At 43.4% G+C, this 16,709-nt stretch overlaps 1 protein-coding gene across 2 annotated transcripts in view; it reads right to left on the reverse strand.

The window, feature by feature from the left end:
- The window catches only part of LOC125452665 (trifunctional enzyme subunit alpha, mitochondrial-like), a 117,877-nt gene that overhangs the window by 49,113 nt on the left and 52,055 nt on the right, over nt 1-16,709 (reverse strand). For both annotated transcript variants that reach the window (XM_059645684.1, XM_048531328.2), the window contains exons 9-11: nt 15,154-15,272; nt 15,000-15,056; nt 13,598-13,707 (exon numbers count right to left, since the gene is read on the reverse strand). In XM_059645684.1, the coding sequence (XP_059501667.1) occupies nt 13,598-13,707; nt 15,000-15,056; nt 15,154-15,272 (286 nt within the window). The remainder of the gene's footprint in view (nt 1-13,597; nt 13,708-14,999; nt 15,057-15,153; nt 15,273-16,709) is intronic.

Raw genomic sequence — 16,709 nt, forward strand, 5'->3', positions numbered from 1 at the left:
TCAAAATTTGGACATTTCAGTATATAAATCAGATATACAGCAACTATGGAAATAGCATTTAGCCTCAAGTGACACGTACCATTCAGTGAACTCAAAATTTTGTCCCAATTGCTCAAGCGGTTCACCCTTTACATCCCCTCATTTTGAAACCAATGTACCAACTCTGGGTAAGCGTACAAACTAAGTTTACTGGCACAGGTCATAGAAACGATTTAGGCTATTCAGCCCTCAAGCCTGCTTTCCTATTCAATGGATCATTTCTCAGCTGTTTGCGATTCAAATGCCATATTCCCACCTATCCATGACAGTCTTTGATGCCCTTGCTGAACAAAAACCTATTTACTGCTGCCTTATCAATATTCAAAGACACTATTTTCACCATTTTCTAAGGCCAAGAATTCCAAAATCTCAAACATCAAAGACTCTCATTTCTGGCTTAAAAGAACCACTAATTTTTAAACAGAGGTCCCCAGGTCTAGACTCACCACTGCTATGACGTTTTGGAAGTTTCCATTCATTAATCAAGTCACCCTCACTCTTCTCAATCACAACAGAACCAAGGCCAGCTTCTCAAACCATTAGCCTTCTTGATTACTTCCCATAGCCGCAAACTAACTTTTTGTGACTCATGCATCAAAATATCTAAATCTCTCTGCAGCTACAAATTTTACAATCAATCATTTTCCATTTAGGTTGTACGCTGCTTTTTCATTTGCCCTGTCAAACCAAGTAACTTTAAATTTACCAGTATTATATCAATCTACCACATTATTACCTACTCACTCAACTCATCTCTATCCTTCTGTAAATTTGCCTACAATGTCTTCAATCATCCCTATCCAAGTTCTTAACAGAAATTGGGACAAAGTTGAGTCCCAGCACAAACTAGTGTCAGATTCACTTCTCAAATTCCGGCAGTCAGTCACATTAAGCAGATACAGAACATAACAAATAGGAGCAGGCCACCTGGCCTCTCAAACCTGCACTGCAATTCAATAAGATCACGGCAGATCTTTTCATGGACTCTGCTCCACTTACCTACCCGCTGACCATAAGCCCGAATTTCTCTACTGTTCTAAAATCTCTTGGCCTTAATAACATTTAACCAGGTAGTCTCAACAGTTTGACTGGGCAGGGAATTCCACAGATTCACAACCCTTTGGGTGAAGCAGTTCTTCCTCAATTCAGTCCTAAGTCTGCTCCCCCTTATTCTGAGGTTATGCCTCCTAGTTCCAGTTTCACCGCCTGTGGAAACAACCTCCCAGCTTCTATCCTATCTATTCCCAAACGTAATTTTATACGTTTCTACAAGATTCCCTCCTCATTCTTCTCATAGTCATAGTCCCACTTCACTCAAATGGCCTAGTGGTATTATCACCGGACCATTAATAGCATTCTGGGGACCCGGGTTCAAATCCCACTATGGTGGAATTTGAATTCCATAAATGTCAGAAAAACCCACCTGGTGCACTATTGTCCTATAGGGAAGGAAAGTGCCATCCTTAACTGGTCTGGCCGACACGTGACTCGAGACGCGCAGCAATGTGGTTGACTCTTAACAGCCCCTGGGAAATTAGAGATGGGTAATAAATGCTGCTTGGCCACTGACGCCCACATCCCATGAATGAATAAAAAAGGCAACCCTCTCAACTCCAGTATCAACCTCCGGAACCTCCTCTGCACCTCCTCCAGTACTAGTGCATTCTTTCTCAAGTTAGGAGTCCAGACCGCATATAATGTTCAAGGTGTGGCCTCACCAGCAATCTATACAGCTGCAGCATAACTTCCCTATTTTCAAACTCCATCCCTCTAGCAATGAAAGACAATATTTCATTTGCTTTACTTGCTGCTGCATCTGCAAACCAGCTTTTTGTGATTCACACACAAGGACAACCAGGCCCTCTGAACAGCAGCATGCTGCAATTTTTCCACCATTTACATAATAGTCCATTTTGCTCTTATTTCTAGCAAAATCAATGACCTCACATTTACCAACATTGTACTCCATCTGCCAAATTCTTGCACACTCACTTAACCTATCAAGACCCTTTTACAGACTTTTGCGTCCTCAACACAATTTCTCAACTACTCATCTCGGTGTCAACTGAGTACTTTGACATTTGACACTTGGTCCGTAACTCCAAATCATCCATATGAAGTGTAAACAATTGCAGTTCCAAAACTGATCCCTGAGGTACAACTCTAGGCACTGACTGCCAACCAGAAAAACACCTATTTATCCACACTCTGCTTTCTGTTAGTTAATCAATCGCCTACCCATGCAAATAAATTACCTGTAACATTGCGCACCTTTATCTTACGTAAACCCTTTCATTCAGTTTTGTCAGCCAGCCAATCTTATATGCATACTAATACATTAACCCCTTGACTACAAGCTTTTATTTTCTGCAACAACCATTTATGTGGTACTTTCTCAAATATCTTCTCAAAATCCATGTGCAGTCCATCTACAGGGTTGCCTTTATCCATAGGACCTGTTCCTCCTTCAAATGCAGACCACTATTTCATTTCCCGATTATCTAAAATGCTAGCATCTCCCCTGCCATGCAGAAAATTGCCTGGATATGTCCTGTACCAAGTAAAAAGAGGACAAATCTGACCTGGGTAATGACAAACAGGGTAGTTATCTCTGGATTACTACCAGTACTACGTGATAACAAGGTAAGAAGTAGGGAGAGTGTGCAGCCAAACACGTGGCTACAGGGCTGGTGTAGGAGGGAGGGCTTCCACTATGTGGATAATTGGAGCACGTTCTGGGGAAGGTGGGACATGTACAGCAAGGACAGGTTCCACCTGAACCAGAAGGGCACAAATATCCTGGGAGGGAGGTTTGCTCGAGCTATATGGGATGGTTTAAACTACATTGGCAGGGGGTGGGGAACTGGATTTGTAATTCAGAAGATGAGGTATTCAGCCTTCCAAAAGACACAACAGCGAGTGAGGTTGTTTATAACGAACTGCGGTTGATGGAGCATAATTGTGGACACAGAGATAGTTTGAGGTGTGTAACTTCAATGCTTGAAGTATCAAAAATAAGGCGGATGAATTTAGAGCGTGGGTCGGTACTTGGAACTACGATGTTGTGGCCATTACAGAAACTTGGGTAACTCAGGGAGAGGAATGGTTGTTGGAGGTTCTGGGATTAAGATGCTTTAAAAGAAATAGGGAGGGTGATAAAAGAGGCAGCAGAGTGGCATAGGTAGCCAGGGCTAATATAGCAGTTCGAGAACGATATGTCTACAGAGTTAGTTTGGGTTGAGGTCAGGAACAAGAAAGGAGCACTTTAATCGAGTTTTTTTTTTTACAGACCCCTTAACAGTTGCAGAGAAGTGGAGGAGCGGATTGGGAGGCAGATACCGGAAAGGTGCAGAAGTCACTGGGTTGTAGTCATGGGTGACGTACTTTCCAAATATTAATTGGAAACATTTTAGTTGGAATAGATCAGATGGAGCAGATTTTGTCCATATGCGTTCAGGAAAGATTCCTGAGACAGTATGTAGATAGACCAACACGAGGAAAGGCCACTTTGGATTTGGTGCTTGGCAATGAACCAGGTCAAGTGTCAGACCTGTTGGTAGGAGAGCATTTCGGTGGCAGCGATCATAACTCAGTTACTTTTACAATAGTCATGGAAAAGGATAGGTACATACAGCAGGGTAAGGTTTATAATTTGGAGGAAGGGTAATTATAATTCTGTTAGGCAAGAACTGGGTAACATAAAACGGGAACGGATGCTGTCAGGAAGAGCAACAAAGAAATTGGAGATTGTTTAAGGAATGCTGCTTGTGATCGATGTTTGTCCCAAGCAGACAGGGAAGATGTGGTCAAGTGAGGGAGCCTTGGTTCTCAAGAAAGGTCGAACGACTAGTTAAGAAGTAAAGGATGTTTGTATAAGGTTCAGGAAACAAGGATTGGAAAAGGCTCCAGAGGGATACAAGTTAGCCAGGAAGGAGCTGAAGGGCTGAGGAAAGCTATAAAGGGGCATGAAAAAACCCTGACAGATAGGGTCAAGGAAAATCCCAAGGCTTTTCACACATATGTGGGGAATAAGAGAATGACCAAAGGGTAGGGCTGATCAAGGATTGTAAAGGGAATTTGTGTACGAGCCTAAAGAGATAGGAAAGGTCCTTCATGAATATTTTTCCTCGGTATTCACAACTGAGAGGGACCTAGCTGTGGGGGAGGACTGTGCGAATCAGGCTAGTAGGCTAGAGGAGGTTGATGTTCTAATGAAGATGTACTAGGAATTCTGAGGAACTTGAAGACAGCTAAGTCCCTAAGGCCTGATGGGATTTATCCAAGGATTCTGTGGGAAGCGAGGGAAGAGATCGCAGGCTTTTGGTGATGACCTGTTCGTCCTCATTGTCCGGAGCGTAGTGCCGGAAGATTGGAGTGTGACAAATGTCATTCCCATGTTCAAGAAAGAGAATAGGGATAACCCCAGAAATTACAGGCGAGTTAATCTTTTTTCAGTGGTGGGCAAATTATTGGAAAGGCCTCCAAGAGTTAGAATTTATGATCATTTGGAAAAGCACAGTTGGATTTGCGATAGTCAGTATGGATTTATGAGGGGTGCATCGTGCCTCACAAATCTTACTGAAATCTTTGAAGAGATGACCAAACATGTGGATGAAGGTAGAGCAGTGGTAGTGATATACATGGACTTAAGTAAGGCATTTGATAAGGTTTCACATGGTAGGCTCATGCAGAAAGTAAGAGGCATGGGATAGGGAAAAATGTGGCAGATTGGATCCAGAATTGGCTGACCCTTAGAAGACAAAGGGTGGTAGTAGTCAGAAAACATTCAAAGGTTGGAGGTGCCGTTGATAGTATCGAGGACTATTGCAGGCTTCAGCAAGACATTGACAGTATGCAGAGCTGGGCTGAGAAATGGCAAATGGAGTTCAACCTGGATAAATGCAAAGTGATGCATTTTGGAAGGTCAAACTTAAATGCTGAATATAGGATTAAAGGCAGGATTCTCGGCAGTGTGGAGGAACAGCGGGATCTTGGTGTTCAAGTGCATACTCCCTCAAAGTTGACACCCAAGCGGATAAGGTTGTTAAGAAAGCATATGGTGTTTTGGCTTTCATTAACGGGGGATCCAGTTTAAGAGCCACAAGGTTTTGCTGCAGCTCGACAAAACCCTGGTGAGACCACACTTGGAACATTGTGTCCAGTTCTGGTCGCCCTATTATAGGGAAGATGTAGAGGCTTTGGAGAGGATGCAAAGGACGTTTACCAGGATGCTGCCTGGACTGGAGGGCTTGTCTTACGAGGAGAGGTTGACTGAGCTCGGACTTTTCTCTCTGGAGAGAAGGAGGAAGAGAGGTGACCGGATCGAGGCGTACTAGGTAATGAGAGGCATGGATAGAGTCGATAGCCAGAGACTTTTCCCCAGAGCAGGATTGACTGCCACGAGGGGTCATAGTTTTAAGGTGTTAGGAGGAAGGTATAGAGGAGAAGTCAGAGGGAGGTTCTTCACCCAGAGAGTTGAGAGCACATGGAATGCTTTGCCAGTGGTAGTCGTGGAAGCAGAGTCATTAGTGACATTTAAGCGAATGCTGGACATGCACATGGACAGCAGTGAATTTTTAGGAATGTAGGTTATGTTGTTTTATTTTTGGATTAGGATTATTCCACGGCACAACATGGTGCGCCGAAGGGCCTGTACCGTGCTGTACAGCTCTATTTGCGGATTGGATCAGGGTAAACCCTAAGGCTTTCTATAGGTATTTAAGGAATAAAAGAATGACGAAAGTAAGATTAGGCCCAATCAAGGATAGTAGTGGTAAGTTGTGTGTGGAGTCAGATGAGATAGGGGAAGCGCTAAATGAATATTTTTCAATAGTATTCACTCTAGAAAACGACATTGTTGTCAAGGAGAATACTGAGATACAGGCTACTAGACTATGTGGGGTTGAGGTTCACAAGGAAGAGGTATTAGAAATCCTACAGACGGTGACGATAAAAAAGTCCCCTGGGCCGGATGGGATTTATCCCCGGATCCTCTGGGAAGCCAGGGAGGAGATTGCCGAGCCTTTGGCATTGAACTTTAACTCGTCATTGTCTACAGGAATAATGCCAGATGACTGGAAGATAGCAAATGTGGTTCCCCTGTTCAAGAAGGGGAGTAGAGACAACTCTGGTAATTATAGACCAGTGAGCCTTACCTCAGTTGTTGGTAAAAGTGTTGGAAGAGGTTATAAGGGATAGGATTTATAACCATCTATAAAAGAATAAAGTGATTAGGGCTAGTCAGCACAGTTTTGTAAAGGGAAGGTCGTGCCTCACAAACCTTATTGAGTTCTTTAGGAAGGTGACCAATTAGGTAGATGAGAGTAAACCGGTTGATGTGGTGTATCTGGATTTCAGCAAGGCGTTCGATAAGGTTCCCCATAATAGGCTATTGTACAAAATGCGGAGGAATGGAATTGTGGGAGATATAGCAGTTTGGATCAGAAATTGGCTTGCTGAAAGAAGACAGAGGGTGGTAGTTGATGGGAAATGTTCATCCTGGAGTCCAGTTACTAGTGGTGTATCGCAGGGGTCGATGTTGGGTTCACTGCCGTTCGTCATTTTTATAAATGACCTGGATGAGGGCGTAGAAGGATGGGTTCGTAAATTTGCAGACGACACTAAGGTCGGTGGAGTTGTGGGTAGTGACGAAGGATGCTGTAGGTTGCAGAGAGACATAGATAAGCTGCAGAGCTGGGCTGAGAGGCGGCAAATGGAGTTTAATGCAGACACGTTTGAGGTGATGCACTTTGGGAGGAGTAACCGGAAGGCAAAGTACTGGGCTAATGGTAAGATTCTTAGTAGTGTAAATGAGCAGAGAGATCTCGGTGTCCATGTACACAGATCCTTGAAAGTTGCCACCCAGGTTGATAGGGCTGTTAAGGCGGCATACAGTGTTTTAGCTTTTATTAATAGAGGGATCGAGTTCCGGAACCAAGAGGTTATGGCGAAGCTGTACAAAACTCTGGTGTGGCCGCACTTGGAGTATTGTGTACAGTTCTGGTCACCGCATTATAAGAAGGATGTAGAAGGTTTGGAAAGGGTGCAGAGGAGATTTCCTAGCATGTTGCCTGGTATGGAGGGAAGCTGTTACGAGGAAAGGCTGAGGGACTTGAGGCTGTTTTCATTAGAGAGAAGGTTGACAGGTGACTTAATTGAAACATATAAAATAATCAGAGGGTTAGATAGGGAGAGCCTTTTTCCTAGGATGGTGACAGCGAGCACGAGGGGGCATAGCTTTAAATTGAGGGGTGAAAGATATAGGACAGATATCAGAGGTAGTTTCTTTACTCAGAGAGTAGTAAGGGAATGGAATGCTTTGCCTGCAACGGTAGTAGATTTGCCAACTTTAGGTACATTTAAGTCGTCATTGGACAAGCATATGGACGTACATGGAATAGTGTAGGTTAGTTGGCTTGAGATCGGTATGACAGGTCGGCACAACATCGAGAGCCGAAGGGCCTGTACTGTGCTGTAATGTTCTATGTTCTAAGCCCATCAGACTGATCTTGATCATGAGTAGAGTGATGAAAGGAATCATCAGTGCCACCAAATAGCAACGAACTTGTTTGCTGATGCTCAGCTTGGTTCGGTCAGAATCATTCAGGTTCTGATCTCATTATAGCCTTGGTCCGGAAACATGGGCATTTGAGCTGAATGCCAAAGATTACATGAACATGACTGTGATAATGGGAACTGCAGATGCTGGAGAATTCCAAGATAATAAAATGTGAGGCTGGATGAACACAGCAGGCCAAGCAGCATCTCAGGAGCACAAAAGCTGACGTTTCGGGCCTAGACCCTTCATCAGAGAGGGGGATGGGGAGAGGCAACTCGAGTAAATAGGGAGAGAGGGGGAGGCGGACCGAAGATGGAGAGTAAAGAAGATAGGTGGAGAGAGTATAGGTGGGGAGGTAGGGAGGGGATAGGTCAGTCCAGGGAAGACGGACAGGTCAAGGAGGTGGGATGAGGTTAGTAGGTAGCTGGGGATGCGGCTTGGGGTGGGAGGAAGGGATGGGTGAGAGGAAGAGCCGGTTAGGGAGGCAGAGACAGGTTGGACTGGTTTTGGGATGCAGTGGGTGGAGGGGAAGAGCTGGGCTGGTTGTGTGGTGCAGTGGGGGGAGGGGACGAACTGGGCTGGTTTAGGGATGCAGTTGGGGAAGGGGAGATTTTGAAACTGGTGAAGTCCACATTGATACCATATGGCTGCAGGGTTCCCAGGCGGAATATGAGTTGCTGTTCCTGCAACCTTCGGGTGGCATCATTGTGGCAGTGCAGGAGGCCCATGATGGACATGTCATCTAGAGAATGGGAGGGGGAGTGGAAATGGTTTGCGACTGGGAGGTGCAGTTGTTTGTTGCGAACTGAGCGGAGGTGTTCTGCAAAGCGGTCCCCAAGCCTCCGCTTGGTTTCCCCAATGTAGAGAGAGCCGCACCGGGTACAGTGGATGCAGTATACCACATTGGCAGATGTGCAGGTGAACCTCTGCTTAATGTGGAATGTCATCTTGGGGCCTGGGATAGGGGTGAGGGAGGAGGTGTGGGGACAAGTGTAGCATTTCCTGCGGTTGCATGAACATGACTGTCCCTGACATCATAGAAACATGGAAAATAGGTCAGGGCAAGGCTATTCAGCCCTTGGAGCCTGCCCCACCATTCAATATGAACATGGCTGATTGTGCAATCTCAGTATCCCATTCCCATCCTCTCCCAACACCCCTTGGTCCTGGATGTGAGTTTGCTCGGTGAGCTAGAAGGTTAGTTTTCAGACGTTTCGTCACCATTCTAGGTAACATCATCAGTGAGCCTCCGACGAAGCGCTGGTGTTATGTCCCGCTTTCTATTTATCAGTTTTGGGTTTCCTAGGGTTGGTGATGTCATTTCCTGTTCGTTTTCTCAGAGGATGATAGATTAGCTCCAAATCAATGTGTTTGTTGATGGAGTTCCTGTTGGAATGCCATGCTTCTAGGAATTCTCGTGCGTGTCTCTGTTTGGCTTGTCCTAGGATGGATGTGTTGTCCCAATCAAAGTGGTGTCCTTCCTCATCTGTATGTAAGGATACTAGCAATATTCTCAAAACTTGCTAACCCCTTGGTCCATTTAGTTGCAAGAGCCACATCTAGTTGCCTCTTGAATATCTCTAACAAACAGGCCCCAACAGCTTACTCTGGGAGAGAAAGCCACAGGTTCACAACTCTGAATGAAGAAATTCTCTCTCATGTCATTCCTGAACAGCCTCCCCCTTATTCTGAGGACTGTGACCCCTAGTTCTAAACTTCCCCAACATTGGAAATATTCTTCTTGCATGTAGCCTGTCTCATCCAATCAGGGTTTTGTGTGTTTCTATCAGAAACCTCTCATTCTTCTCAATTCTACCGAGTACAAACACAGTCAATCCAGTCTCTCCGCATATGTCTGGTCCTGCCATCCCAGGAATCAGCCTGTTGAACCTTCACAGGTCTCCCTCCATAGCAACAATGTTCTTCCTCAGACTAGGAGACCAAAACCACACAGAATACGCAACGTGTGCCCTCAGCAAGGCCCCATATAACTGCAGCAAGACAATCTCAATCCAAAAGCTGCATGCTCTCACTATGAAGGCCAGCACGCCATTAGCTTTCCTCTCTGCCTGCTGCACCTGCATGCCAATCATCAGCAATTCTTCCATCGTGATATCCAAGTCTCGCTGCACCTCACCTTTCCATAAACTGCCATCATTTGGATAATGATCTACCTTACTGCTTTTGCGAGCAAAGTGGATAACCTCACAATTACCTACATAAATTGCATTTGCCAGGTATGTCCCCACTCAGCCAGTTTGTCCAAGTCACCCTACGGCCTCTTAGCATCTTCCTCACAGCACACACTGCCACCCAGCGTCGTGTCATCTGAAAATTTGTAGAAATGGCATTTAATTCCTTCGTCCAATTCATTAATATGTATATTGTGAACAGCTGGGGTGTCATGACTGAACCATGTGATACCCCACTTATCACTTCCAGCATCAATTCCAACTGAGATTGCTGTCTGCCAACTAGCTCTTTATCCATGTCAATTATTTACCTCTGATACCAAAAGCTTTAATTTTTCCAAGTAATCTCTTCTGTGGAACCTTGTCAAAAAGAGCCTTTTCCAAGTCCAGATACACAACACCTAGTGATTCACCCTTATCGACCCAACTGGTTACATCCTCTAAGTATTCCAGAAGATTTATCAAGTATGATTTCCCTTTAGTGAATCTGTGGTAACTAGGACCGATTCTGCCAATGCTTTCCCAAATGCACAGTTATTACACCCTTAACAATTTACTTATTTTCCCTACCACTGATGTCAGGCTAACCAGCCTACTACTGCCCATTTTCTGTCTCTCTTCTTTTCTAAGACTGGGGTTACAATAGCCACCCTCCACTCCATTGGAACTCTTCCACAGTCTACGGAACATTAACCATTAGACAAAGGAGAGGAAGGAAAGCCATTCGGCCCATCAAGTCCACTCCGCCATTTAAATCATGGCTGATGGGCATTTCAACTCCACTTCCCTGCACTCTCCTCGTAGCCCTTGATTGCTTGTGAGATCAAGAATTTGTTGATCTCTGCCTTGAAGGCAACCAAACGTCCCGGCCTCCACTGCACTCCGTGGCAATGAATTCCACAAGCCTGCCACTCTCTGGCTGAAGAAATGTCTCCTTATTTCCGTTTTAAATTTACCTCCTCTAATTCTAAAGCTGTGCCCAAGGGTCCTCGTCTCCCCGCCTAACGGAAACAACTTCCCAGCATCCACTCTTTCTAAGCCATACATTATCTTCTAAGTTTCTATTAGATCTCCCTTCAACCTTCTAAACTCTAATTAATACAATCCCAGGATCCTTAGCCGTTCATCGTACTTTGAACCTTGCATTCCAGGGATCATCCGTGTGAAACTCCGCTGGACACGCTCCAGGGCCACTATGTCCTTCATGAGGTGTGGGCGCCCAAAATTGGAAACAGTATTCTAAATGGGGCCTAACTAGAGCTTTATAACGTCTCAGAAGCACATCACTGCTTTTATATTCCAACCCTCTTGAGATAAACGACAACATTACATTCGCTTTCCTAATCGCGGACTCATTACATTTGCTTTCTTAATCACGGACTCCAGTTTCGGTGAATAACGTCCTCCAATAACGATCTCCAATGCATCCACTTTTCTACAACCACTTTCGTAAGTACTCAGGGATGTAGAGCATCAGGCCCTGGGGACTTATCACGTTTCAGTCCTTTCAATTTCCACATTACTGTTTCCTGAGTAATAAGGATTTCCTTCAGTTCCTTTTACATGCTTGACCCCTCTGGTCTCCTAGTATTTCCTGAAGGTTGTGTGTGTCCTCCTTAAGTGAAGACAAACTTAAAGCATTTGTTCAACTGGTTTGCCATTGCTTTATTGTTCATTATGAATTCACTTGATTATTAGTGCAAGGGACCTACATTTGTGTTCATCAGTCTTTTTCTTTTCACATATCTATAGAAGCTTTTGCAATGTGTGTTTATATTTTTCATAAGCTTAATTTCATATTCTGTTTTCCCCCTTCTGAATTAAACCCTTTGTCCTCCTCTGCTGAAACTTAAATTTCAGCTAGTCCTTGGGTTGGCTGCTTTTTCTGACCAATTTACATGCTTCGCCTTTGGCTTTAACACTCTCCCAGATTTACCTTGTTAGCCACGGTTGAGCCACCTTCCCTGTTTTATACTCACACCAGACAGGGATGTACAACTGGTAAAGCTCATTCATGTGCTATCCACCATCAAACCCTCAATCATCCTTGGCCAGCTTGTCCTAGCCAATGCATGCCTCATACCAAAGTTAGATTTCTTTCAGTTCAGGGCCTTAGTTTCAGGTTTAATTATGTCACTTCCATCTCAATGAAAAATTCTACCATATTATGATCATTCTTCCCCATAGGATTTCACACCACAATGCTGCTAATTAACTCTCTCTCATTACACAATACCCAGCTTGGGATGGCTCATTCTCTAGTTGGTTCCTTGACATATTTCAGGAAACTTTCCTCCATCACATTGCAATCAAGGCTGCATTTGACCTAGTACGGCATCTAGCAAATCAGAAATCAACTTGAATCGAGTAAAAGACACTCCTCTCGTTAGATTCACATGAAGCACGAAGGAAGATGGTGGTAAGGTTGGATGCAAAGATGCTTTTAAGTGCTGCACAGGAATTCTCCACGAAGGTGGCCATCAACAAATTGATAGAGCGAGCCCCTATATATACTCCACTGCAAAAGAAAACCCAAAGTGAGGTAACCCAGCTCAATGGACACCAGAATTTAAATAACAGGTGGGAAAACAACATCATTTCTTCAAATGCTGCACTGTTGATGTCACCTAGTAGGGTAATGAAACATGTGTGGAACAATGAGCCAGCTCAGTGAGCCTACCAACCACAAGAAGATGGTTGCACTTTTTGGAGGTCAGTCATCTCACCTCCAGGACATCACTGCATGAGTTCCTCAGGGTATAGCCCTGGACCCAACCATCTGCAGATGCTTCACCAATGGCTTCCCTCAAATCTAAGGTCAGAAGTGAGACATTCACTGATGATTACACAATGTTCAGCACCATTTCAACATGTCAGATACTGAAACAATTCAAGTCCAAATGCACTAAGACCACAACAATACCCAGGCTGACTAAACAGAAAATAATAATTATGTCACAAATGTACCAGACAACGGCCAACTTCAACAAGAGAAAAGCAGCCGTCACCCCCACCTTGACATTCAAAGGCAATATCATTGCTCAATCCCCACTGTCAACATGTTGGGGAACACCACTGACCAGAAACTGACTTAGCTGCAAAATAAACACTGTGGTTACACGAGCAGGTCAGAGTCTAGGAATCCTGCACTGAGTAACTCATTTCCTCAATCCTAAGACCCTGTATGCTACCTACAAGGTACAAGTCACGAGTGTGATGATATAGTCCCCACTTACCAATTTGAGTACAGTTCAAACAGCATACAAGCAGCACATTGCTATCCAGGCCAAAGCAGTCTGTTTGATTGGTGCCAAATTCACATTGACTCTTTGCATCATCAATGCCTATCATCTACAAGTTGCAAAGGATCACGAAGAACCCTTAGAAAGCAGCTCCAAACCGAGAACCACTACCACCTAGAGGATAAGGACAGCAGGTACAGGGAACGCTATGAGCTACCGATTCCTGTCATGCTGCACACTATCCTGACTTTGAAGTATGTCGTCCTTCCTTCAGTATCTCGGGATCAAAAGTCTGGAACTCCTTTCCTAACAGCATTGTGTGTTTGTGCACGCACACCAAATAGACAGCAGTAGTTCAAGGCAGCAGTTCACTATCAACTTCTCAAGGGCAACTAAGGGCAGGCCACAAATACTGGCCTAACCAGTAAAGTCCACATTACCGACAGAATAAACCAAACAGTAAAACATGTCAAAAATCTCATAAGAAATGGAAACCTTTGAACATGCCTGAAAAGTTTAGAAGAACTGAACATGAGATATCCATGTAATTTAGGAAACATACATACTCAGTTTCTTTCTGCGGTTTTCCAAATTTGTTCTTCTTGCAGGCTACTTGACCGTGATAAAGTCCAGTTAGTGCTTTTGATTCATTTGTCATCGCCAGTTCACCAAATTTCTAGACAAGAAAATGCAAAAGCATGCCCAAGGTCCCTGATCAAAATATTTAACAGCTATATCATGAATTTTTATTACAGGTTATTAACAACTTAAACCGTACATATCATAACCCTCTGCACGATAACCATATCACGAAGGGTCAAACTTCTGACCTTGCCCTTGCATGAGGCAAGGTGACCCCTCAGGTTTTCAAGACTGTTGGATTGTGGCAACTTTACCTTGCTTATGATAAAGGACTATTTTATTCCACTAACTGCCTGCAACTATATGCATCAAGGTTCTATAATACTGCGACTAAGAGAGTCAGAATGAGTCAAATAATGACGTTCTAAATAAACTCTCAGTCATTGTTATAAGGCTTCTGTGTCTTGTAGCATATTTGCTACAGTCACTGAATTAAAGCAAGATGTTAAATCTATGAAACAAAATAAGTCATAAATGTGTATTAAGGATTAAACTTTTATGTCACATACAATAGAAAACACGCATTCCTGAAACAGATGCAATATGTGACACATTGCTATATTGCAAAATATTGACTAAGAATGGAGGAATAGTACGAGAATCCTTGAGAAGCCTGACTGACAGAAGATGCAGATTGTTTTGTTCTGAGGACGGGTCACCTGACCCAAAACATTAACTCTGTTTTTCCCATCACGGATGCTGCCATACCTGCTGAACGCCTCCAGCAACTTTGTTTTTGTTCCTGATTTACAGCATCCACAGTTCTTTTGGTTTTTACAAATTTTGGTCAAGTACACGTCTATTTGGCATTGAGTATCCTTGCACTGGTTTTGAAATCGCCATCAATTGTCATAACACTTCCACAGCACATTTGCTATGTGAATCACAGCTGTATTCTTGGCATAACTGAGAGGCATGGATAGAGTCGATAGCCAGAGACTTTTCCCCAGGGCAGGACTGACTGCCACGAGGGGTCATAGTTTTAAGGTGTTAGGAGGAAGGTATAGAGGAGACGTCAGAGGGAGGTTCTTCACCCAGAGAGTTGTGAGCGTATGGAATAGTTTACCAGTGGTAGTCGTGGAAGGAGAGTCATTAGTGACATTTAAGTGACTGCTGGACATGTACATGGACAGCAGTGAATTGAGGGGAACATAGGTTAGGTTATTTTATTTTTGGATTAGGATTATTCCACGGCACAACATCGTGGGCCGAAGGGCCTGTACTGTGCTGTACTTTTCTATGTTCTATGTTCTAACTTAATTCCAATCTCTCAATAACTTATCTTGAATCTCATGATATTATCTGTGCAATATATTTTCACCTTACCTGTGATTCAACCAGATAACCAGCATCTGATCCCTGCTCTAATCCGGTTTTTACAACCTTAAATGAAGGAATATATTAAATCACTAATTTGAATTTCATATCAATTTACTCATCCAATCTTAATCAATCTCAAGAAATATTGTTCTAAACCTACCTCAATGATCTTCAGAGGGGCAGGATAAAGTCCCTTGGTCTGCACCATCACTTTTTTTCTTACCATTTTATAAACTTGCTCCCTGATTACAGGAAACTTAAATGCCCATGACTGCACAGCTGCAACAAACAAAATAAAGCTTAGGGGGAAAAGATTCCCTTTTACTCATGAGAAGACAATTTGTATTTACGTAGTAATTTAAAAATATCATATAGTGCATTGGAAAAGAATAGATGAAGCAGCAGGGGTATAGGACTATTTGAGTAAGTTTTTAAAAGGGAGAGAAAAAGGGTGAAAGCGAGACAGTGGCTTAGGTAAGGAGTTAGAAGGATTTGCATCCAAATGAAGAAGATTCCGCCAACACATGGACAATTCCCACCAAGTGGTTTGGAAGGATTGTTGCAGAGAAGCCCAGTTTTCTGAAGACTTTCAGATATAGGTTAGGGACAGGTAGCAAGAGAGTTTGGAAATGACATGGAGATGTCACAAGAGGGGTGGCATGGGAATGATCGAACAACATGGGATTGGTGAATATGAATGGAATTGGTTTTGTATAACAAAACAATAATTACTGAGCACAATTAATAAAACATTGAAAAGTTGTTACATTTTGTAAAAAAAAGTTTCACTGGAGACAGATTGGAGCAGCTTGTCTTGCTTGGGCAGCACTGTGCCCAGCGGGCTGCCTCTGATAGCCATTGTCACCTCACCAATCTCTTCCATGTGGCTTCATAAACCATTCATACACATTTGCCAAATTGTGAAATCTGGTAGCCTGATAGCTGGTATCCAAGGTCCTTGAAAGAAGTGGCTGTGGAGGTAGTAGAGGCATTGGGTTTAATCCCATTTTCTAGATTCTGAAAAGGTGTCACAGGGTTGGAAAACTGTAAATATGACAGCACTATTCAAGAAAGCAGGAAGACAGAAAGCTAGCGACTCTGAGCCAATTAGCCTAATTAACAATGGCAAAATGCTAGAATCCATTTGAAGGAAATACTACCATGGCATTGAGCAAATTATAATACCATCAGGGAGAGTCAAACATGAAAGAACAAAGAACTGCAGATGTCAAAAATCTAAAAAAAATTGTAGCAACTGCTGGAGAAATTCAGTAGACTGGCGGTATTTGCGGAGAGAGAGTTCACCAGACCTGAAATGTTATCCCTGCTTTCTCTTGACAGGTGTTGCCAGATTTGCTGAATTTCTCCAGCAGTTTCTGGCAGAGTCAACATGATTTTGTAAAAAGGAAATTATGCCTAACAAATGTATTAGGATACTTCGAGGACGTAATAAGCAGGATGGACAAAGAGAAACCAATGAAAATAGTGCATTTGGATTTGCAGATGATAATAGATGCAGTGTCAGCTAAAACATTAGTATACACTTTAGAGCTTATGTTTTGGAGGGACAATAGCAGAGATGGAGGATTGACTAATTAACAAGAAGCAAAGTTGGAATAAATGGGCCATTTTCAGTTTGGCAAACTCTATCTAATCGAGTGTAATAGATTGCTGGCACTACAGCCACTTGTGATCTATACTAATAACTTAGAATCC

The sequence above is a fragment of the Stegostoma tigrinum genome, chromosome 4 (assembly GCF_030684315.1).
Source record: "Stegostoma tigrinum isolate sSteTig4 chromosome 4, sSteTig4.hap1, whole genome shotgun sequence".
Classification (NCBI taxonomy): domain Eukaryota; kingdom Metazoa; phylum Chordata; class Chondrichthyes; order Orectolobiformes; family Stegostomatidae; genus Stegostoma; species Stegostoma tigrinum.